Source organism: Sus scrofa, chromosome 3, assembly GCF_000003025.6.
Source record: "Sus scrofa isolate TJ Tabasco breed Duroc chromosome 3, Sscrofa11.1, whole genome shotgun sequence".
Classification (NCBI taxonomy): Eukaryota; Metazoa; Chordata; class Mammalia; order Artiodactyla; family Suidae; genus Sus; species Sus scrofa.
Genome location: NC_010445.4, coordinates 83,343,601 through 83,367,902, shown reverse-complemented (window position 1 = coordinate 83,367,902; position 24,302 = coordinate 83,343,601). Strand labels below are relative to the sequence as shown.

General features: G+C 35.0%; 1 protein-coding gene across 5 annotated transcripts in view; it reads right to left on the bottom strand.

Moving 5' to 3' along the window:
* Positions 1-24,302, bottom strand: part of FANCL (Fanconi anemia complementation group L) — a 300,594-nt gene that overhangs the window by 69,046 nt on the left and 207,246 nt on the right. The window contains exons 3-7 of one of the 5 annotated variants that reach the window (XM_021088212.1): positions 18,417-18,475; positions 16,231-16,291; positions 14,675-14,867; positions 12,887-12,943; positions 8,919-9,019 (exon numbers count right to left, since the gene is read on the bottom strand). In XM_021088212.1, coding sequence (XP_020943871.1) covers positions 8,919-9,019; positions 12,887-12,940 — 155 coding nt within the window. In that variant the 5' untranslated portion in view covers positions 12,941-12,943; positions 14,675-14,867; positions 16,231-16,291; positions 18,417-18,475. Of the gene's footprint in view, positions 1-8,918; positions 9,020-12,886; positions 12,995-14,674; positions 14,868-16,230; positions 16,292-18,416; positions 18,482-19,066; positions 20,663-24,302 lie in introns of those variants that run through there. The other 4 variants (XM_021088209.1, XM_021088211.1, XM_021088210.1 and 1 more) reach the window with 4 other exon arrangements.

Here is a 24,302-nt window from a genome sequence, read left to right as displayed (position 1 = left end):
TTTCCATATGATCCAGAAATCCCACTTCCGGGTATGTATCCAAAGGAAACAAAACCACAATTATCATAGAGATATGTCTGCACACTCATCTTCACTGAAGCATTATTTACAATAGCCAAAACATGGAGACAACCCAAGTGTCCACTGACAGATGAATAGATAAAGAAATGGATAATGAAAATAGATACACATATAACAGAATACTCTTCAGCCACATAAAAGGCTATCAAGCCATTTGCAACATGGATAGACCCTGAGGGCATTATGCTAAGTGAAGTAAAGCCAGACGGAAAAATACAAATACTGTATGATCTAACTTTGTGTCATCTTTAAAAATACTGAAAAACTGAATTCACAGTAATTCACAGTTACAGAGAACAGATTGGTGGTTGCCAGAGGTAGAGATGAGGGGCTGGGCAAAATGAGTGAAGGAAGTCAAAAGGTACAAATTTCCAGTTAGAAAATGATTAATGGTAATGTGATCTACCACCTGATGACTACAGTAAATAATACTGAACAGCTGACCCTTGAACAATGTGTGGGAACTGACACCCACCCCCCATACAGTCAAAAATCCACCCATAACTTTACAACTCCATAGCTGCAGTTCCACATCCATGATTAAATCAACTGCAGGTTGTATACTACTACAGTACACATTTATTGAAAGAAATTCTACATAAGTGAACTGCGTTGTTCAAGGGGCAACTGTATTGTGTATTTGAAAGCTTCAAAGAATATATCTTCAAAGTTCTAATCACAAGAAAAAGTATGTAATTATGTGTGGTTATAGATGGTAACTAGACTTCTTGTGGTGGTGATCATTTCATAATGCACACATATATCGAATTTTAAGGTTACACACCTGAAATTAATGTCATTTATATCTCTATAAACAATACTTAAGGAAATTCTTTAGTAGGGAGAAAAACTCTGGAGAAAAAGAACAGAAATGCAATAAGGAAGAAATAAACAATGGGAGAGAAAAGTGGTACATATATAAAATACTGACTTTAGAAACAGAGATCAGAGGCCCAAGAAAATAGAAGACAGTAAAGCAGAAGCACACAAGCTTACAACCTTTTACAAAAACACCAAAGTTAGAACTAACTGCTCAACCACCATCAACAAAATACACTGGATGGGAGTTCCCACTATGGTGCAGTAGGTTAAGGATTTGGCATTGTCTCTGCAGCAGTGCAATCAATCCCTGGCCTGGCGAAGTGGGTTAAGAATCCAGCATTGCTACAGCTGCAGCCTGGATTAGATTTGGCCCAAGGACTTCCACACACCACAAGGGTGGCCAAAAAAACAAACAAACAACAACAAAAAACAACAACAACAAAAACACACTGACTGGAAGAAACCAGAAAAGATATCCTATACCTAAAGCCACAATGAGATGGTAGAAGGTGCACTTTCAGGATATAAGCAATTCCATACTTTCCAGGGTTGGGGTGGGGAAAAACACGGCCACAATGAAAAGTAACTACATTGCAGAGGCTCCCAAGAGTGACATTTCCGAATCCCATATCAGGTCACCACCCTAAAGGTCTGGCATCAGGAGGCAGAGCCCCAGAGCATTTGGTTATTGAAGGCCAGCAGGTCTAAAGTTCAAGAGCTCCACAGGACTGGGGGAAACAGAGACTCCTCTCTTGGAGGGCACGCACAGGTTTCATGTGCCTTGGGTCCCAGGGCAAAGCAAGGACTCCATAAGAACCTGAGTTCTTGCTTTGGACTCAAAGGAAAAAGAGGGGGAAAAAAAAAAAACCAAAAAAAAAACAAAGAATGAAAAGAAATGAGGACAGTCTAAGAGAAATCTGGGACAACATCAAACATACCAACAAGCATATTATAGGTGTGCCAGAAGGCTGCAGGTCTTGGAGGGTGTCATGGGAAAGCAGGGGTTAGCTGAGGCTCAATGTGGGGGTAGCATGTTGGAGGCAGAGGTCCCAGGGAATAATCATTGGTGTAAAATCCCCTGGGGTTTGAGATTTTGGGAAAAAATGGCCCCATACCAATAAAAACATGCTAACATGAGTGCTCAGAAGCCCCAGGCCAAACAACAAACAAGGTGGGGACAGAGTCCAAGTCAAAGAGGTTGCCTAAAGTCCTCCCAAAGCAAAAAGCTACCACTAATCACACCCAGAGACATAGCCCCACCCACCAGAAGGACAAGACTCAGCTACACCCTGTAGTGGGCAGGCACCAATCTCTCTCATCAGGAAGCCAGCCACAAGCCCCTGAATCAATTTCACCCACAAGTGGGCAGACACCTGCAGCCTGAAGCAGGGAGACCACAGAGAAAGCCAGACAAAATGAAAGAGCAGGAAAATATAAGCCAGACAAAGGAACAAGACAAAACCCCAGAAGAACAGATAAGCAAAGAGGAGATGAGCAACCTGCACAAAAAAGACTTTTAGAGTAATGACAATAAGGACAATCCGAGATCTCAGAAAAAAACTGCAGGCAAATATTCATAACTTATAAGATACATTTTACAAGGAAATAGAAGATTAAGAACAAACAATCAGAGATGAAAAACATGATAAATGAAGAATTCACCAGAAGAAATAAATTTCAGAATACAGGAGGCAGAAGAATAAGTGAGGTGGAAGACAGACTAGTGGAATCACTGAAGGAGAACAGAATAAAGAAAGAATGTGGGAGGTCCCAAAGTGGCTCAATGGGTTACAAACCTGACTAGTATCCACAAGGTACTAGTTCAACCCCTGGTGTCACTCAGTGGGTTAAGGATTTAGCATTGCCATGAGCCATGTTGTAGGTTGCGTATGCAGCTCAGATCCCTCGTTGCTGTGGCTGTGATGTAGGCTGGAGTCAACCCCTAGCCCAGAAACTTCCATATGCTATAGGTACGGCACTACCAAGAGGGGAAAAAAAGAAAAAAAGAATGAAAAGAAATGAGGACAGTTTAAGAGAACTCTGGGACAATACCAAACATACCAACAATTATATTATAAGTGTGCCAGAAGGCTGGAAAAAATATTTAAAGAGATAATAGTGGAAAACTTGCCTAAATGAAAAAGGAACCACTCACTCAAGCTGAAGAAGCACAATGAACACCATACAAAATAAACCCAAGGAGGAACACCCCAAGACATATATTAATTTAACTGACCAAAATTAAACACAAACATAAAATACTGAAAGCAGTTACAGAAAAGCAACAAATAACATACAAGGAAACCCCCAATAAGGTTATCAGCTGATTTTTCAGCAGAAACTCTGCAGGCAAGAAGGGTGTGTGGCACAATATACTTAGAGCGATAAGAAAAAACTAACAACCAAGAATATTCTACTCAGCAAGTATCTCATTCAGATTTGAAAGAGAAATCAAAAGCTTCACAGACAAGCAAAAGCTAAGAGATTTCAAACCACCTTGACAACAAATACTAAAGGAACTTGTCCAGGTGGAAAAGAAAAGGCCACAACTAGAAACAAGAAATCATAAATGAGAACTCTTACCAGTAAAAGCAAACATAATAAAAGCAGGAAGTCATCCACACACAAGTATGTTATCAAAACCAGCAATCATGAGAAGAGAGTACCAATGCAGGATACTGAAGATGCATTTGCAGTTAAGACACAAGGAACTTAAAACAATCTTGTATATATGAAGACTCCTATTCAAAACCTCATGGTAACCACAAACCAAATATCTACAACAGATACACCAATAAGAAAAAGCAATACAAACGTAACACTAAACACTCACCAAACCACAAGAAAAAAGAGCAAAACAAGAAAAGACCAGCAAAAACAAATGCTGAACAACTAACAAATGGCAATAAGAATATACCTATCTAAAACTACCTTAAATGTAAATGGTTTGATTGCTCCAACAAAAAGACACAAACTGGCTATATAGAAACAAAATCAAGATAGACAGATACATAGATATATAGATAGATAGATAGGTTCTCTCTACAAGAGACTCACTTCAGTTCTAGGGAGACATACAAACTGAAAGTGAGAGGATGGAAAAAGAAATTCCACATAAAAGCAAATCAGAAGAAAGCTGGAGTAGCAATACATATAAAACAAAACAGACTAAAATAAAGACAGTTACAACAGACAAAGAAAGGCATTATATAATCAAAGGATCAATCCGAGAAGAAGATACCATTGTAAATATATATGAACCTAACATAGGAGTGCCTCAATATATAAGGCAACAGCCATAAAAAGAGAATTCAACAATAGTCAGGGACTTTTAAACACCCAACTCTCAGCAATGGACAAATCGAGCAGACAGGAAAAAAAAAAAAAAAAAAAAAAAAAAAAGGAAATAGAGGCTTTAAATGATCTATTACACCAGATGGATTTAACAGATAATTGTAGAACATTTCATCTAAAAGCAGCATAATACACATTCTTCTCAAGAGTACACAGAACATTCTCTAGGACAGATCACATTCTGGGCCAGAAATAAAGCCGAAGTTTAAGAAAATTAAAATGATATTAAGCATCTTTACCAACCACAATGTACTCAGACTAGAAATCAACTACAAGAAAAAAAGTGCAAAAAACAAACACGTGGAGACTAAACAATACGCAACTAATCACTGGATCACTGAAGATACCAAAGAGGTAATCAAACAATATCTAGAGACAAATGGGAAAAAAAAAAAAAAAAGCCACAGCAATCGAAGACCTATAGGATGCAAAAGAAGCATTTCTAAGAGTGAAGTGTATAGCAATACAAGCCTACCTCAAGAAATAAAAAATTCAACCTTACACCTAAAACAACAATAGAAAGAACAAACAAAGCACAAACAAAGCTCAAACTCAGAAGGAAAGAAATCAAAGTGAGCCAGAAATAAATGAAATAGATGAAGAAAGCAATAAAAATACAAACGATTAATGAACCTAAAAGCTGATGCTTTGAAGAGATCAAAAATTGATAAACCCTTAGCCAGACTTACCAAGAAACAAAGGGGGGGCTGAAATCAATAAAATTAGATATGAATAAGTTACAATGCACATCACAGAAATACAAATCATCAGAGACTACTACAAGCAACTGTACGTCAACAAAAATGGACAACCTAGAAGAAATGGACAGATTCTTAGAAAGGTACAATATTCCCAGAATGAATCAGGAAAAAATAGAAAAGATGAAGACTGATCACAAGCACTGAAATTGAAACTGTGATTAAAAAACTTCCAACAAACAAAAGTCCAGGGCCAGATGGCTTCACAGGCAAATTCTATCAAACATTCAGAGAAGAGTTAATACTTATCCTTCTGAACCTATTCCAAAAAACTGCAGAGGAAGGAACATGCTTAAATTCATTCTATGAGGCCACTATCATCACCCTGATATCAAAACCAGACAGAAACATAAAAAACTATCACTGATGAACACAGATGCAAAAATCCTCAACAAAATACTAGCAAACCAAATCCAACAATACATTAAAAGAATCATACACCATGATCAAGTGGGATTTATCTCAGAGATGCAGGGACTTTTCAATATTGCCAAATCAGAGTGATACGCCACATTAAGAGACTGAGGAATTAAAACCATGTGATCATCTCAATAGATGCAGTAAAAGACTTCTGACAAAGTCCAAAACTCACTTATGATTAAAAAAAAAAAAAAAACCTCTCCAGAAAACAGGTATGGAAGGAACCTACTTCAAAATAATAAAAGCCATATATGACAAATCCATAGCCAACCTCATTCTCAAAGGTGAAAAGCTGAAAGCATTTCTGCTAAGATCAGTGTCATCACTTTTATTCAACATACTTTTGGAAATCCAAGCCATGGCAGTCAGAGAAGAAATAAAAGGAATCCAAACTGGAAAAGGAATAAAACTGTCACTGTTCACTGATGACATGATACTACAAATAGAAAACCCTAAAGAAGCTATCAGAAAACTACTAGAGCTCATCAGTAAAGCTGCAGGATACAAAATTAATACCCAGAAATCTCCTGCATTTCTATACACTAACAACAAAAGAGCAGAAAGAAAAATTAAGGAAACAATCCCTTTTACCACTCCATCAAAAAGAGTATCTAGGAATAAGCATACCCAAGGAGGCGAAATACTTGTAATCTGAAAACCATAAGGTGCTGTTGAAAGAAACTGAAGATGACACAGATGGAAAGATATACCATGCTCTTGAATTTGAAGAAACAATGTTGTCAAAATGACTATGTTACCTAACGCAATGTGTAGATTCAATGCAATCCCTATCAAATTACCAATGGCATTTTTCACAGAACCAGAACAAAAAAAATTTTTAGTTTGTATGGAAACACAGAAGACACCCAAATAGCCAAAGTAATCCTGAGAAAGAAAAACATAACTGGAGAAATCAGGTTCCCTGACTTTAGACTATACTACAAAGACACAGTCACCAAACGGCATGGTAACAGCACAAAACAGAAATACAGATCAATGCAACAGGATAGAAAGGCCAGAAATAAGCCCACACACTTATGGTCAACTAATCTACATGTAAAAGAAAATTATAATACCAACACAACACATAAAAATAAACACAAAAATGGATTAAAGACCTAAATATAAGACCAAATACTGTACAGCTCTCCAGAAGAAAACATGGGCAGAACTCTCACATAAACCACAGCAATATCTTTTTAGATCCACCTCCAGGTAATGAAAATAAAAACAAAATTAAACAAATGGGACCTATTTAAAATGAAAATGTTTTGGTACAGTAAAGGAAACCATTAAAAAAAATTTTTAAATAAAAAATCACACAACCCACATAATGGGAGAAAATATTTGCCAATGGAGTGACCCACCCAGGATTAATCTCCAAAATATATAAACAATTCATGCAGCCCAATAACTCAATCAAAAATGGGCAGAAGACCTAAACAGACATTTCTCCAAAGAAGACATATGGATGGATAGTCAGCAGGTACATGAAAAAAGTGCTCAACCTCACTAATTATTAGAGAAATGCAAATCAAAACTACAATGAGGTACTATGTTACACAGCCAGAAGGTATATCATCAAAAAGTCTACAAACAATAAATGCTGGAGAGGGTACAGACAAAAGGGAATCCTCCTATACCGCTGGTAGAAACATAAATTGGTACAACCACAATGGCAAACAGGATGGAGGTTCCTCAGAACACTAAAAAGAGAACTACCCAATGATCCAGGAATCCCATTCCTCAGCCATCTATCCAGAGTAAACCTTAATTCAAAAAGACACAGGCACCCTAATGTTCATTACAGCACTATTTACAATAGCGAAGGCATGGAAGCAACCTAAATGTCCATCAACAGAAGATCAGATAAAGAAAATGAGGTACATAGCTACACTGGAATATCACTAAGCCATAAAAAAGAATGAAATAATGCCATTTGTAGCAACATGGATAAACCTAGAGATTATCATACTAAGTGAAGTTAAAGACAATCATCATATGATATCACTTATATGTGGAATCTAAAGAAAGGATACAAAGGATACAAATGAACTTATTTGCAGAACATAAACAAACTCACAGATTTTGAAAATAAACTTATGGTTACCAAAGGGGACGGGTTGTGGGGAGGGATGGATGAGGCTTTGGGATTGGCATATGCACACTGTGGTATATGAATGGCTGGCTAACAGGGACCTGCTGTATAGCAGAGAGAACTCCACCCAAGATTCTGTGATAATCTATATGGGAAAAGAATCTCAAAAAGAATGGACTTTGTTGTACAGCAGAAATTACCACATCACAGTAAATCAAATATACTTCAAAAAAAACTTAAACACCAATAATAAAGTCTTCTCCAATTTTAAAAACTCATGACAATAACACAGTAAGTGAAGAGGGAGACAATACATTAAAGAATTTAAGATCCTCTCAATTTAAGAAAATTGGCAAAGGTAACAAGGTACATTTTGCTACATGTATGCTAAAATCGCTAAGGTGACCTCCAAAAGCTTTGTTAAAAAAAAAAAGGTATAGCTAACAAGTTAATATAAAGAAAAACATGCAATTTGTATTTCAAATAAAGTCAGAAGAGAAAAAGCATAAAACAAGTTGGACAAACAGAAAACATACAGTAAGAAAGTAAATATAACACTCAATATATTGTGATGTGTGAAAACAGCAGAAGTTCCTAAAATTCTCCCCCGCACAAAAAAACAACAAAGTAAACCCTCCCTCCCCCACCAAAAAAAGAGTCAGGAAAAAAGGGACAAATATGTGAAGTGATGGAAGTGTTAATTTTTTTGTTTTTTGGGTTTTTTTTTGTTTGTTTTTTTTTTTTGGTCTTTTCTAGTGCCGCACCCGTGGCATATGGAGATTCCCAGACTAGGGGTCTAATAGGAGCTGTAGCCACCAGCCTATGCCAGAGCCACAGCAATGCAGGATCCAAGCCAGGTCTGCGACCTACACTACACCACAGCTCATGGCAATGCCGGATCCTTAACCCACAGAGCAAGGCCAGGAATTGAACCTGCAACTTCATAGTTCCTAGTTAGATTAACCACTGAGCCATGAGGGGAACTCCGGAAATGTTAATTAATGCAATTGTGTGAATCTTTTCACAATGTGTATCAGCTCTTCCTATTACACATTTTAAACATGTTAAAATTTTATTTGTCAATGTATATTACTAAAATTAAAAGAAAATGATGTTATATGTTCAGGGAAAAACATGGTAGTTATATTACTGTGTATATAAAAGTGTTGCTTTTTACAAATTACATTGAGTATTTTCCTTGTAGGTCATTTTTTTTATGATAATATACCTTTTGATCATAGCCACAATAAGTATCAGATACTCCAATTAGAATTAAACACTTCACTAGTAACAGTCATAAAATCAATTGCTAAAACTATAAATATATTAATGTGAAATGTGTAACAGAGAGGCATTTCTAAACTTTTTTTTTTAAATAGACATACTTATCCCAACCAAGAGTTCCTATCTCTTCAACAACACTTGAGTAGAACTGGGGAGGAGGAGGTGGTACATATAGCTCTTGTTTATTCTTTAAAGCAGCTTCCTATTTAAAAGAAAAAAAAAAAAAATCAGCTGTGGAATGTTAGAAAATGAATAATTAGTACCTGTTACAAAACACAACTCCATAATCTTTGTGACTATCATGTTTTGTGATTATCCATTATTTTTATAGAAAATCCAGCTGAATGATTTCCCCTTCTCATAAAAAAAAAAAAAAAAGACATGAACAAGTTAAAAGACTACACTGAAGGTTATGTAAAAATGTCGATTATTATATTATACAAGCTTAATGAGACTTTACTATTCTCCTAGAATATTATGCCTCTCAGAAATTATTTTTTTTAAGTTAAAAAAAATTATCCTTTAAGGCTTCATTATTTTTCTACCCTGTGGATATAATGTTTGATAGAAATACGTACAAAGCCTGTGTACACAGCCTTGAATGATATATTTGCACACCATTATGAATAACAAACTTACAAAACAAAAGCCTTTCATTTGGTACAATAAACACTTAACCGGTTAATTTCTCTCACTGACTTACATTCTGTATTACTCTCAGACCAGCTAGTGTTTTACTATCTATCTGGCTAAATCACAGTTCCTTTCCCTGCTAAGCCCACCTACATTACCTTTAAGATGGTTTATGTTCCTCCAAACAAAATTAAAATTTGCATTCTTTATAAGCAATACAAAAATCACTAGAATTGCAGAGGCTCAATATTAGCAATTGCTTCAAAAGGTGCTAACCTAGGCAAATACCTTATTTAAGAAGTAAAAATATCCATGAATTACAGATGTTAAATAGTCTAGATTATCAAAAGGTATTATAAAAATAAAGTTTTTAAAAACCAGATTAAAAACAAAACCAGAAGGAACAAGTATAAAAATTATAAATATTTTGATAGATGAATAAAATTTATACTTTTTGTTAGGTTAAGTATATACTTATTAATCCTTCTTGTTTTTTAAACAAGGATAGGAGACTATTGAGTTAACACAAGAACAGATTTTTACAAAACAGATTTCAAAAATCAAGACTACTTACTGAAATCACTTTAATATTCTTCTAAATCTACTTTAGGAAAAGAACAAAACCATGAAAGCAGGTTTGTAAAGCTCAGAATGTCAACCTGAATTAGAAGGGAAGTTCCTAGAAGACAAAATGAATGCTTTCTTTTCATAAACTAAATACCTACAGTTGTATGTAAATAGCCTGATGGTCCATAAAAATAAATCTGTACTATTAAGATTCTCCTGTTACTAATAATACTAAAACTGACGTCAGTATAGTTCTTCTACTTATACACGGAACAGCTACACAGAGTTTCTTTGGAATTTTTTTAAAATTCAAAAATATTAACTACTACTATTTACATAGTTAAGGTAGAAATAAACTTGGATAATAATAACAATGTACTTTAATCCTTAGGCTTATGACATTTGTAAACTCTACCTTCTACCTTGGGCCAGACAAGTTACTCCTATTCCAGGACCATCAAAGAGAAAAAGGTAAAGACAGAAGCAAAGCAATCTTTGTGGAGAAAGAAACAAAGGTACACAGTAGCAAGAACACAGGCTTTTACAAAGGTTTTAAATCCTAACGTTAAACGTTCCCAAATTTTGAGGCCTTAGGCACTCGGTGACTCAGCTCTAAAAAAAGAAATGAAATAATTTACTTTGCAGGTTCTTTTACAACATAATTGTTCATTTATTAAATATATATACACCAACCTCCTACCATATGCTTGGTTATTACTAGGAAACTTCACAGGAGGTTTAACAAAATTTCCTGAATAAGTTCAACAGCTATGATTTGATTTGGGCAACATTCTCAATACTTTCACCAGTATATTAAATGAACCCTACTACTAACAACAAAACCCAATAAATACATGAATATTACTTATTTTTTAGGTTTACTGTCATAAATGTGCAATAACATCACCAGTTCAGTCCATAATTTCTTTAGGAAACTAAAACATATCTTTTTTAAAAAAATGGAATAAGAAATATACTGAATAGAATATTGTGAATCAAATCAATCACAGCATAAATATGGTTTTTTACTCAGGTTTCCCTTAGTCCTATTTGTATAGCTTATCAAAATTATGATAAAAAGATAAAAGAAACCTTTCAAACTTTTGTCCAATGTAAAGGAGATATAAATCAAAATATCTTTGCCTCTTCACCTTACCTTTTTTTAAGGTTATCATGTCGTGGCCTTTGACAAAATTTATGAGTTTTGATAGTCCATATCAATTAGGATTTACAAAATTTGTAAGTCAAAATTTAAATTTTACAAACTGATTTTATACTCTTTATTTTGATCCCAAACCCAAACCATGTGGTTGTTAAAGGATTAAAAAAAAAAAAAGGACTCAAAACAAATCTAGCAGCTAGGTGAGCTCTCAATATGTGGCAGCTGCGGCTAACAATAAAAGGGCCTCACAAAGAACCACCAAGAAATATCGAATTGCTCTCAGTTGTTAGTACCAATATATTGATACTGTAATTTGATAAAGAAATATTTCATAAATACGGGAAAAGCCGAAGTAAAACATAACAAGTAAAAACATAATAAAGTAATAATTATGCTAATATTAGAAAGGAACATTTTCAGATTTAAGAAGAAAGAGATGCAAGCATAAAATCAAACAGGTAAAATCCCTATAATACCAAATTTGAGTTGAACATACTGACATCAACTCAGGATTAAGTATTTTCTTTCTAAAAAGCATTTTTTCCTAGCTTTGTCCACTGAGAAGTCCTAGAAATGATAGGGATGAACACTCCGGTTTTGAGATGGTGGCCTCTAAATGCCATTTCCTACCAAAAAACCACAGCTCTTTGGAAAAATAACTGATGACAGTTCTACGACAGGATGAGTTAATGAAACTGGGGCAACTGATGTCATAAAGCAAAGCTTGGGCTGTGTTTAAAAAAAACTCGGAGTTCCCGTAGTGGCGCAGTGGTTAACGAATCCGACTAGGAACCATGATGTTGTGGGTTCGATCCCTGGCCTTGTTCAGTGGGTTAACGATCCGGCGTTGCCATGAGCTGTGGTGTAGGTTGCAGACGCAGCTCAGATCCTGCATTGCTGTGGCTCTGGCGTAGGCCAGTGGCTACAGCTCCGATTTGACCCCTAGCCTGGGAACCTCCATATGCCACGGGAGCGGCCCAAAGAAATAGCAAAAAGACAAAAATAAATAAATAAATAAATAAAATTAAAAAAACTCAAGAGCCAACATGAAAGAGCTTATTACACTGACCCAAAATGGTACAATTTAAGCACTGAAAAATTAATGATTAATACTAAAAAAAAAAATGTTCCCTTTGAGTTGCTAGGCACCAACTCATTATTCTAATAATTGATTTTTTTTATAAAAGGAAAAAGGACAAGAACAAGCACTTATCCTCTCTCTCCAGTATGAGCTACACCTCAAATTACCCAAATAATTGATGAAGGGACATTCTTGTCTACAGATTTTTAGCTAATAAATGTAGGTAGCGGATTTTTTTAAAATTACCACCTGCAACCCACAATGAAATGGAGTAGGCAGAGACCACCATTGGAAACTAAAATCATAAGGTGACAGGCTCATGGGAAACTTCATATTGGGTGGATCTTAACATATTGATCAATCTTAACTCTACTAAAACAAGAGCTATCAGACAGACATGTTCCTCATGATACAAAGTAAGAAGTACAGAGCAAAAAAAGTAATCTTACCAGAACAAATGAACCCACATTTGTTAATAACCCTAGATTTAACTGCGAGATTACAAAAAAAGGTAGAAGAATGTAAAAAAAAAAAAAAGCCATGAATATCTAATAAACTAAATACAAAATGTAGGCAATTTTATAGGACCCATAACATAGTAAAAGGGTTAGAAAACAACTTCTTACCAAAACCATCTTCAATTCCATCATGAAGCTCATTAGATCAGGAGAGTGTTGCATTCTCTAGATAAAAACAATTTATCTCCAATTAATTTCATGTGTCATGCACTGAAACTGAAATAAAAATCAAGTCCATGTGAATATGACCCCAAAAAAAGAATATTACCTGTATGTATCTCTTAAAAGTGTAAGAACTGCAGTACTGGTCATTAACCCTACTATTCCTACTGATTTCATTCTGAAAGAGTAATTACAGCCCTCAAATCTACTTTAGTGAGATATACTGAATTATTTCAGAATGTCACTTAAAATCTCACACACCCTTCTTTTTCTTCAGCACTGATTACCATGAAGTTTAGAAAATCTAGCAAACCACATGACTATTCCCGTCATGGCGCAGTGGCTAACGAATCCGACTAGGAACCATGAGGTTGCGGGTTCGGTCCCTGCCCTTGCTCAGTGGGTTAACGATCCCACATTGCTGTGGCTCTGGCATAGGCCGGAGACTACAGCTCCGATTAGACCCCTAGCCTGGGAACCTCCATATGCCGCGGGAGCAGCCCAAGAAATAGCAAAAAGACAAAATAAAATAAAATAAAATGGAGTGTCAAGAGCAGACTAAATATATAAATGAAGCAAATGTATACAGTTTAAAAATCTAACTAAAGCAATGAATAATGAACGATAATACTATTTTAATTTTTTCTCTGATATAGACTACCTATTAATGTTAATTCTGTCCTTTCATGACTAACCTTTGTTAATTCAAAAGGAGTCAATCTTTTTTATTTATTTATTTATTTTGTCTTTTTAGGGCCACACCCACAAGCATATGGAAGTTCCCAGGCTAGGGGTCAATACAGAACAGCAGCTGTGGACCTACACTACAGCCACAGACAATGCCAGACCTGAGCTGCGACCTAGACCACAGCTCACGGCAACACTGGATCCTTAACTTGCTGAGTGACACCAGGAATCAAACCCGCATCTTCATGAATACTAGTCAGATTTGTTACTGCTGAGCCACAACAGGAACTCCAAAAGGAGTCAACTTTTCAATGATGTAAAACCATCAAAATAGAACTACAAAAACAAAATAACTTCTGAGGTAGAACAGATATTTAAGTGTCATGGCCCCATTCCTAGAAACTTTTGATTGTTAAAATAAAATAACTATAAAATAAATGAAAGCAAAAAAAGTTATTTCTAGTTTTTTTCCTAGATAAATCTCTACATCATTTCTCTGCCTGAAATCAAAATAATGTATTTCTGTTATTTTTGATCCACTGCACTACCACCACACGATTCTGAACAAAGATGATGTATAAATTCACTGTTTTTAGATGAAGAAAATAATAATCTAAGATGTATCAATACATGAGACATGATACACAACTTAACATAGCTTTGTGTGGACATGCATCTGTACAATATGCGACTTTCCTTCTTCTATATATTATTTCCCCCATAGTTTATTAGAGATGAGTAGTAAATTATACCCAAGGTGTGCAAACTACATCTCAGAGCCTAAATCCAGCCCAACAACTGTTTTCAGAAACAGAGTTGTAATGAAATGCAGCTACACCTATTCATTTACCTCTTATAAGACTGCTCTGGTGCTACAGGGGCAGAGTTAAGTAGTTAAGACAGATCTTAGGGTCCACAAAACATGAAAAAAATCTATTATCTGGCCTTTTACAGAAAAAGGCTGCTAACCCCCAGCCCATATTTACTATAAGTTAAAAATGATACAAGAAAAAAAAAAAAAAAAAAAAAAAAAAACGTAATATTTACCTGCACTTTTGGAATAAAACAAATACTCTAATACTGGGTTCTACATGACCAACTGGAGGAAATTAATAAGTAATTGGGACAGTTTTCTAGGCATCTTCCTGGTGAATTGGTAGAGAAAAACTTTCAGAGATCTTAGTCTTCATTATCAAGTTTTCTTCAAGCTGTTTAGGTCTCTCAGATTCATTTCTTAAACCTTGGTATATATAACAGGCACAGTGGAGGGGGTAGCAGTGAAGAGAAAATAGAAATAATTAAAACATCTCCTTAAAAATCTGCTGTAATTATACTGCCAGCAATGACACCCTACGTTCTGCAAATCAAATAGTTTATCTCCTTTGTGGTTCAGTACTACTTTAAGTGATAATGATTGTCACTGTCACTTATGATAAATAATAACCTGTTAAAGATAGAGAAACTATAGGAAACCAAGAAAAACAAATGAATAAAACATCAAAAGAAAGGCAGTTCTACCAAAGTTTATCTTTCTACAAGAGGCATTTCATTATTTTCAGTTGCTTTGGTAAGTAATTTTTTGTTTCTATAATCTTTAAAGGAATTTTCAGGTAGAGAAACCTAAAGAATAACTGCATTTAGTTGGGGAAGTGGGTGAAGTAGGTTAAGAATGTCAAAAGCAGGAGTTCCCGTCGTGGCGCAGTGGTTAACGAATCCGACTAGGAACCATGAGGTTGCGGGTTCGATCCCTGCCCTATGCTCAGTGGGTTAACGATCCGGTGTTAACGATCCGGTGTTGCCGTGAGCTGTGGTGTAGGTTGCAGACACGGCTCGGATCCAGCGTTGCTGTGGCTCTGGCGTAGGCCGGTGGCTACAGCTCCGATTCAACCCCTAGCCTGGGAACCTCCATATGCTGCGGGAGCGGCCCAAGAAATAGCAACAACAACAAAAAAAAAGACAAAAAAAAAAAAGAATGTCAAAAGCACAAACTTAGTTATAAAATTTAAAAAAGTAAATAACTGAATCAATCCTGTCTATATCTCACCTATGCTGCCTTTACATCCACTCTCATTACATATGCATACATGATCCTAAATGATTTCCACCTCACCTTTTCTGTTGCTAATCTTAAACTACAATCACATTTTTGCCACAGATATCCTACAACTCCTAAATGGGTCCCGGGGTTTTTTTTTGGATTTTGTTTTTTGTTTGTTTGTTTTTTGGTACCTCCATTATTCAGTCTCAACAGAAAAATCACCCAAAGAGTGATGGATATGGCATAATGTGTGCATTTAAAGAAAAAAAAAAATCACTCAAAATGCAACGGATATTAAGATGGTATATATATGTGAAGATCCTAAAATCTCAAAGATGGAAATCAGTTTCAACACAAATGCTGCCTGAAGATGTGCTGAGAATTCTGAGATAGGAAACATTTTAAATAAAATATGGATCCTTAAAATATTTGATAGAGATGCAACACAGAATTCCACAACTACTAAACCAGTTTGCTTTTAACAATTTGCAAAACAGGTCTTTAAAAGAATGGATTTAGTCATTTCTCACCCTCACTTAAAACATAAACCTTTTAAAGTACTTACCTGTTGTACTACTTGATGATACCCATTAAGTATTGTTCTCAGCTGCCAACTACACAGCAATCTAAAATTTTAATGGAAAAAAATGGTTTGTTCATTGTTTAGAATTAAAAGGAAAAAACTTGTTTGTATGCTAACACAAACATGTACATACATAGAAAAGAATGACAAGCATAATTCTGACAAGTTAATAAAATTTTTACCACTGGTACTGTTGATAATCATGCCTTCAAACTGTTGGTACTAATTTTATTATTTCAAAATATAAATAACTGCAATCAGCAAATGACATGCAAAAAAAAAAAAAAAAAAAAAGCAGTACTCTTTTTTTTAACTTTAACTTATCCAAAGCAAAGTTTTCTACTGAGTTGGATTCCAAAGCAAAGTTTTCTACTGAGCTGGATTCCAAAGCAAAGTTTTCTACTGAGCTGGATTCCAAAGCAAAGTTTTCACTGAGCTGGAATCCAAAGCAAAGTGTTCTGACTTGGATTGTTGGTTAAATAAAACCAACAGTCTTGATCATAATATACAGAACTTATATTTGAGAAAGCGTATGTAGCATCTTAATCTTCAAATTCCAAAAGAAGGACACATACTTGAAATTCTGTAAGCAGTGATTAAGTTAATATTCATTTATTTATTGGCTCACCTCGGCTGTGCTCTCAACATTGCTGGGTAGGTCACTGAAGGAACTCATTTATGTACCTAGCCTCCCCGAGTTTTCCCAACCATGGCCTTTTCAAATCATCCCGCTCTCTCCATTCCAGGTCTGTACACCCACATTCCCACCACTACTTCCTATCAGAAAGGCAACTGCCCAGGGGAAACAGCCTCTCTAAATTTACTTTCCACCCCCTTGCCACCAACTCTCTACATCATTTCATTAGCTATCACTTTACTGTGGTATCCTTAACTTACTTTCTGTCATTTTTTGCTCCATCATATATTAACTTGTTCAAACAAATCTCTTTAAAAAAAAAAAAAAAAAAAAAAACACATAATTTTAACTCTTCCTTGGCGGTGTACCCTTCTCTAGCCACTCCTGCTCATCAAAGCAGTTTATAGGGTTTGCATTTTCTTTCTGCCCACTTACTCCAAAACAAGCTGACTTCAACCACTACATGAAATGTATGCAATCTAACCTGATTCCTTCTCAACAGTCTGCAACATTAACCACTCCCTCTTTCAGCTTCTCTTTCTTTGGCTTCAGCAAAAACTGTCCAGATTTTCCTGTTACTTCTCTGGTCAGTCCTTAGTCTTCTTTGAGGATCCTATTTACCGGTCCTTTAAATGTTGTTAATACCCTCAAAATTTTGTCACTGGCTTTCTTTTCTCATTCTATACACAGGCACCAGAAAGTCTATCCATACTCACAACCTCAAATCCCATGTCTACTGTGACTTCCACATGCATCTCCATTCCAAGTCCATGTTCAAGTTCCACACCAAAACACTACTACCAAAAATCTCTTGATACTTCACATAGGTATGTCTTAAAATCATTCCTCTTCTACCTTCATCAAAGACCACTCCTCTAGCTTAGCGATCTGAGTTAGGAACTGGGAAAGCATCCTCCACTCCACTTTCCTTATCTCCCACTTCCAATCAGTCACAAAATCCTGTCAGATCTATTCCTGTTTCTGGATTCTTCCTCCTTTCCTACTACCCCCAGAGATATTTAGAAGTAGAAATGAGATTTGGGGTGCTACCTAAATTTCTAGCCTCATCTCCTGACATTCCTTCAAGGGCTCTCCTTACCAACAACCCATGCTGACACTTAATTTATATCAGGACAGAACTCATAATAATGTAGGTTTCCCATGACTGAATATATATATAATTAACATCAGTCAAAAGTTGGAAACAAAGTTTTCCAAGTCTTTTGTATTCTCCAAAATATTCTCCCTTGTTAGTAAAGTCTACACCAAGTGCCGTTTACTGCTTTGAATTTTAAGAAAATTAGAGAAGGTGCTACCTTTGAAAAACACTTCAGCACCAGGGAAAATCACTTACAAAGCACAATGATTTGAAAAAAATGAGAAATGTTTCTGGTTGACTGATAAGCATTTTAAACAGAACTCTAATGAAGCATTTTAAACAGAACTCTAATGACTAGAATCAACTTATTCCAGATTAATGATTGTTCATCCACCCCCCACCGCCATATCCCCAGAGTATATGTAACATTACCTTGCATTTCTCAATTGTAAATCTTTGGGCAGCAATATTTTAAGGTGGAAATCTCTTCCCTATGGAAAATATTAAGAAGGGTGACTCAAAGTTTCATCTTTTACTTAAAGAGAAGTCAAACAGAATCACATAGAAAAAGCAACATTTTCCTGTATTTTCTAAGGTATCAACTTTATCCAAATACTTGTTAAAATATAAGCAACAGAATATTGCATTTGAAGGAAAATAACTCAGAATTGTCAGAAACTTGGCAATTACTGGGTAGGGTAAGCAAAACTCTTAAGACAGGATTTTGTTTTTAAAGAAAACATCACTCACATAAACACAAAAAATACTAAGAAATTGTTGTCACTTATGCAAACACAAAAAATACTAAGAAAATGTTAATGTAGAACTAAAGAAGAAATTTAAGTGTTATTTCTTAGTAAATAAGTTTATAAGAAAGTAAATTACTTCAAATTTCTTTGACTATAAAAGGAAAAATCATACTAAAAATTACAAATATGTAAGACTTCACATTTGTAATCTTCCCAAATTTAAAGAGTAAAAATTGAAATAATCTAAATATACAAATATTTTCATAAATCAGAGTATAATAAATCACTAAAATATTAAGTTACTTATTTTAATTTAAATATTCACAACCATACATTTGAAAATACCAGATTTTACTCGAGTCTTTCCAAGGAAAGAAGGACAGGTCTGAGAAATACATTCAGTTTTACTTTCTTGAGAAAGTGAATGGGTAAGCAGCTTAAACTTTGTACCTTAAACAGGATAACACATGAAATCTGAGCAAAGGTAAGCAGAAAAAGACAAACAGAAATATAATCTTTTACTCCAACAGTATAAAATGAAAAAGAGTAATAAAATTCTTGAAAAACAATCACCACGAGAATTTTAGCACATTCTCCCTCAAAGCGGTTTCAAAAAATAGAGGAATACAATTAAATGTACCCCCTAACCTTTACTTTCATGGTAATATTGCAGTTCTGACTTTCATTACATTTAAATGTCCTTTTAAAAAAATGAAACAAAATGTACTACTGACCTTTTCAAAAGGTCAAGTAACAATAATTCACTATTTCATTAAAGCACTAAAAGGTATTATGTAGTAACTTTAACCTAACTTTATAGACATCCCACACAAGGTGTAAGAGCAATCTGGAATTCAGAATTTACATGAAAAATAGTAAAAACTACTCTACTGATCTGTTATGTCAAAGAATAAAATTCCAAAGTCCCTTATTTGCAAAATCCAACCACTTTAAAAGGTCAAATGCCATGTCATATGCCATAATACTTTTGATTCAAGAAAATGTCCAAAATAATTTTTTCTATGCTTTAACTAAAAATAAGATAAACTGCTCTCATGAAGCAGATTTTCCAGGCTTATAAGGAACAAAAGTAACCGAATGTTTGCTAAATCTGAATCTCTCTACATACTGTCCCAAAAACTTATATACATCAAAACTAAGGACAAGCAGTATCACAAAAAATCCCATTCTTAGGCACAATCAGAAGAAAGCTAACACTATAAACTTTAAAATCACCTGTAAAAAGAAAAATATAAACCACTTCCCAGTGGTTTCCACTCTGGGCCTCCCACATCAAGTTCCTTTAGAGAGCTAGGGGATTTGGGGTGGTGGTGGGGGAATATATGCATGGAAGACAGAAGAGGAGACTGCACTACCTATGAAAAAAAATAAATAAAGACTTCTGGTAGATTAAAGCACTGACTACAGGGAGGGGACTTATTATGGTAAAAGACAGGGAGAGATAGCCTTAGGAAACTGGGTGTTGGGAGGAAAAGGTGGTAAGTATGGGAAATTTAGGATCTTGTACAACAAAATAAAAACACTCAATTCCTCCTTCAGCACTACCAAAAAAAAAAAGTTCATCCATTAAGTAAACTACCCTTTGCTTCACTAATAGAATAGGGTATTTTGGAACGAGGAATAAATTATTGCAAAGAGCCAACTTTTGACAAACACAAAGACAACGTCTTCATCATAAGAGAAAAAATATTTCAGGTAATGACAATCCCCCAATGTAAACAAAAACCACAAGGCAGAAACAAATCACAATACCGAATTATCTATTATTTGGTGAGCATATGCACCTAGATTCAGAAATTTAAAACTAAGAATGGAACTGAAAAAGATAATAATATTTAAATGTTAGAATAAACTGTAGGTGCTCAAAGAAGAACACAGTAAAATAAAAATTTCATGAGAAATAAAAAAGGCCAAAAAAGACCAAATGAGAAAAAAATTACAGACCATCTGAGAAAAGCAGTTGAAGTGGAAAACAAGCCAAGAAAACCTAATATACTAATAATTGGAGACCTTCAAAAGTAAGACAAAATATTAGAAAATAATATTTTTAATTACAATCCAAGTATAGTTTCTAGAAATTCACATATTGAAAAGGACACTGGACATATGAGAAATGACATATATCTTAGTATATGGACTTAAAGTCTGTAGCTTATAAGAGAAACAGGATAATAATGGCATTAGATGCCTGAAAGCAAGATTTTTTTTTTTTTTAACAAAGGCAACAATGGAATAGAACTTTTAAGAATCTGAGTGTAAATGTTAACTAAATAATACATAAATCAACACTGCTTTTAAGAATCTCTAAAAGAACTTCTGCTTCTAGTCATGATGGAACAACAGGGAAGAATTTACCTTCCTACATTAACTAAAAAATTGGACAAACTATATGAAATGATTTTTCAGACATCAAACAATAGGCACTATAGGACAATGATCCTTGAAAGGCAGGCAATATAGGACAGTGGTCCTTGAAAGGCAAACAAATAAAAAAAGTCTCTAACTAGCCAGCCTGGAGAATTTTCAGGCTGCAGGACAAGGATGGAAAACCAAACAGAGTCTAATATTATCTCTGATTTGAGAAGACAGGGTTAAGAGTGGATAAGGCATGCAGAATTCACAAGGTATGGTAATTAAGAGGAGAGAAATTCATCGAGAAGAGAGAACTACACAGAGAACAAATCTAGAAAACTTCAGAGGATTCCTCAAAAGGAGTCTTCAGCTGAGTACCAATTGCCATACAGATGTGAGAAAACTACCCAATGCTGTGGGAACATGACAATGTCTCCTGGAGCTCACGCAAGGCTGAAAGAAGTCATGCTCTGACCAGCGAGAGTGGAAAACCTTGTACTACAAGGGCTATTAAAGGAGTGCCCTTGTGTGGCAGCAGGTTAAGGCTCTGGTGTTGTCACTGCAGTGGCTCAGGTCATTGCTTGGGCAGGGGTTTAATCCCTATCCCTGGCCTGGGAACTTCCATATGCCATGGGCACAGGAAAAAAAAAAAAAAAAAAAGAGGTATTAAATATAGTACTCGGAAAAATGTTGCCTCAGTGAGAGCAAAATTACTCTAGGCCTAGGTCTGTTCTGTTTCTGCCTAACAAAGTTTAAAAGCAAACCTTAGAATGATCAAACTGTTCCCAAGTAATTTAACTGTAGCTTAGAATCATATCTTAAGAATATTTGAGACAATAAAAATATCTATCACCCAACAGGTAGAACACACAATATATGTCATTCAATCAAAATATACCAGATATGCAAAGAAGCAGGAAAATAAGATTCATAATGAAAAGATAAACAAATACAAAAATGGCAGATAGAGGTGCCCCCCAAACATAAGCAGTTATAACTACACTATGTATGTTCCAAAGGTGGCATTCCCATTGTGTGCAGCAGAAATGAAATCCAACTAGTTACCATGAGGTTGCAGGTTCAATCCCTGGCCTTGCTCAGTGGGTTAAGGATTCAGTGTTGCTGTAAGCTGTGGTGTAGGTCGCAGACATGGCACACATCCTGCATTGCTGTGGCTGTGGCCTAGGCCAGCAGCTGTAGCTCTGATTCAACCCTTTGCCTGGGAACCTCCACAGGCCACAAGTAAGGCCCTAAAAAAGCACAAAGAAAAAAAAGCCTGAGTATGCTAAATAGATATAGGGAAGATATAAAGACCCAAACTGAAGGGATGAAAAATATGCTATGAAGTAGTCATTAATAGCAGATTAAACTCCAAAAAAAAAAAAAATTAGTATACTTGAAACACAGAAATAAAAAACATCCAAAAGAAGCAAACACTGGGGGGGGGGAAATCAATGAATCATGGAACAGTTGAAAGAGGCTTAATATGCATGTACTTGGAGTGCCCAACACAGCAAAGATGAAGGAAAAGAAACAATGAGTGAAGTTTTTTCCAAATTAAATGACAATACATACTCACAGATGCAAAAAATGCCATAAACCTTATGAAGGAAAAACATGAAGAAAACTACACCAAGGAACATCCTAACTAAACTGACAGAAATCAATGATAAAAAGAAAAATCTTAAAAGCAGCCCAAGAGAAAACACACACTACTTACAGGGAAACAAAGATAAAAAGAGTAGAAATTTCTCATAGGTAATAATGCAAAACAGTGAAGCAACATCTCTAAAGCATTAAAAGAAAAAAGTCAACCTCAAACTTTATACTCAAAGTATCTTTCAAAACACCAAATAAACAATTTCTGAAACATAAAACAACTGAAAGAATTCATCAGTAGTAGACACACAATACAAGAAATGTTAAAGGAAGAAAGTAGATGAAACAAGGTGGAAATCTAGATATACAACCAAGAGTATCAAACTGTAAATATACAGGTAAATACAAGACACTTTTTCTAATTTTTTAAAAACCTCTTTAAAGGATAATTGACTGTGCCAAAGCTGGAATAATTTAAGCATCAAATAAAGTAGTATAGGATTATAACTCAAAATATAAAATATCTGTAAGTTCATAATGATATAAATGACTGAATTAAGAAATGAAAAAATTTCCCATACAGAAGAATTCCAGATAAATTACAGCTGACCTTTGAACATGGGTTTGAACTGTTCAGGTCCTCTTACACATGGATAGTTTACAATACATACATACTATAGCACTATAAGATACACAGTTGATTGAAAGTAGACTATAAAGTTATCTGTAGATTTCCAGCTATGTGGGGGGTAGAGCTCTTAACCCTAGCATTGTTCAAGGGTCAACTGTATATAAACACTCCACCTGAAAGGAGGGGGAGCATCAATTCCCACCTCTTTATGAGGGATGCTCATAGTGACTTCCATCCAAAGAGGGGGGAAAAGATTAACTTCATGGTAGAAAAACCTGACAAACACTACTTCGGCCAAGTGACCAAGGTCAACATCAACAGTCATAAATCATATTAACAACATGTACCCTTGATAAGATGTGATGAAATGGTACTTAAATTTTGTGATGTTCCTCTCAAAAACCCATAACCCCAGTCTAACCATAAGGGAAAAAAATAAAATAAATAAAACAAATCCTAGTAAATAGTATCTTACAATATACTTGACTAGTACTCCTCAATTAAGTGGGTCACTTCACAATAATAGAGGAGTCAGGGTCTTCAAAAACAAGTCTAAGAAACCATCACAGCTATGAGAAACTTAAAGAGACATGGTAACATGCTATCTTGAATGGGAACCCAGAACAAAAAGGTTATTAGGTAAAAACTAAGGAAATATGAATAAAATGTGGAACTCAATGATAGCAGTTCATTAATTATAACAATTATACCATACTAATGTAAGATGTTAAGAATAGGACAAACTGTATAAGTAGATAGAACATGGGAACTCTGTACCATTTGCTCAATTTTTCTGTAATGCTACACTGTTCTTAAAAAATTAAAGTCTTAAGATTAAAAAAAGATAACTGACTGCTTAAAAGAAAGTTAGCAGTGTATTGAGAAATTCATAAGATAAATAAAAATAAAATATACAACAAAAATAGCACAAAAGCCAGGAAATGAGAAATACAAGTAAACTGTTTT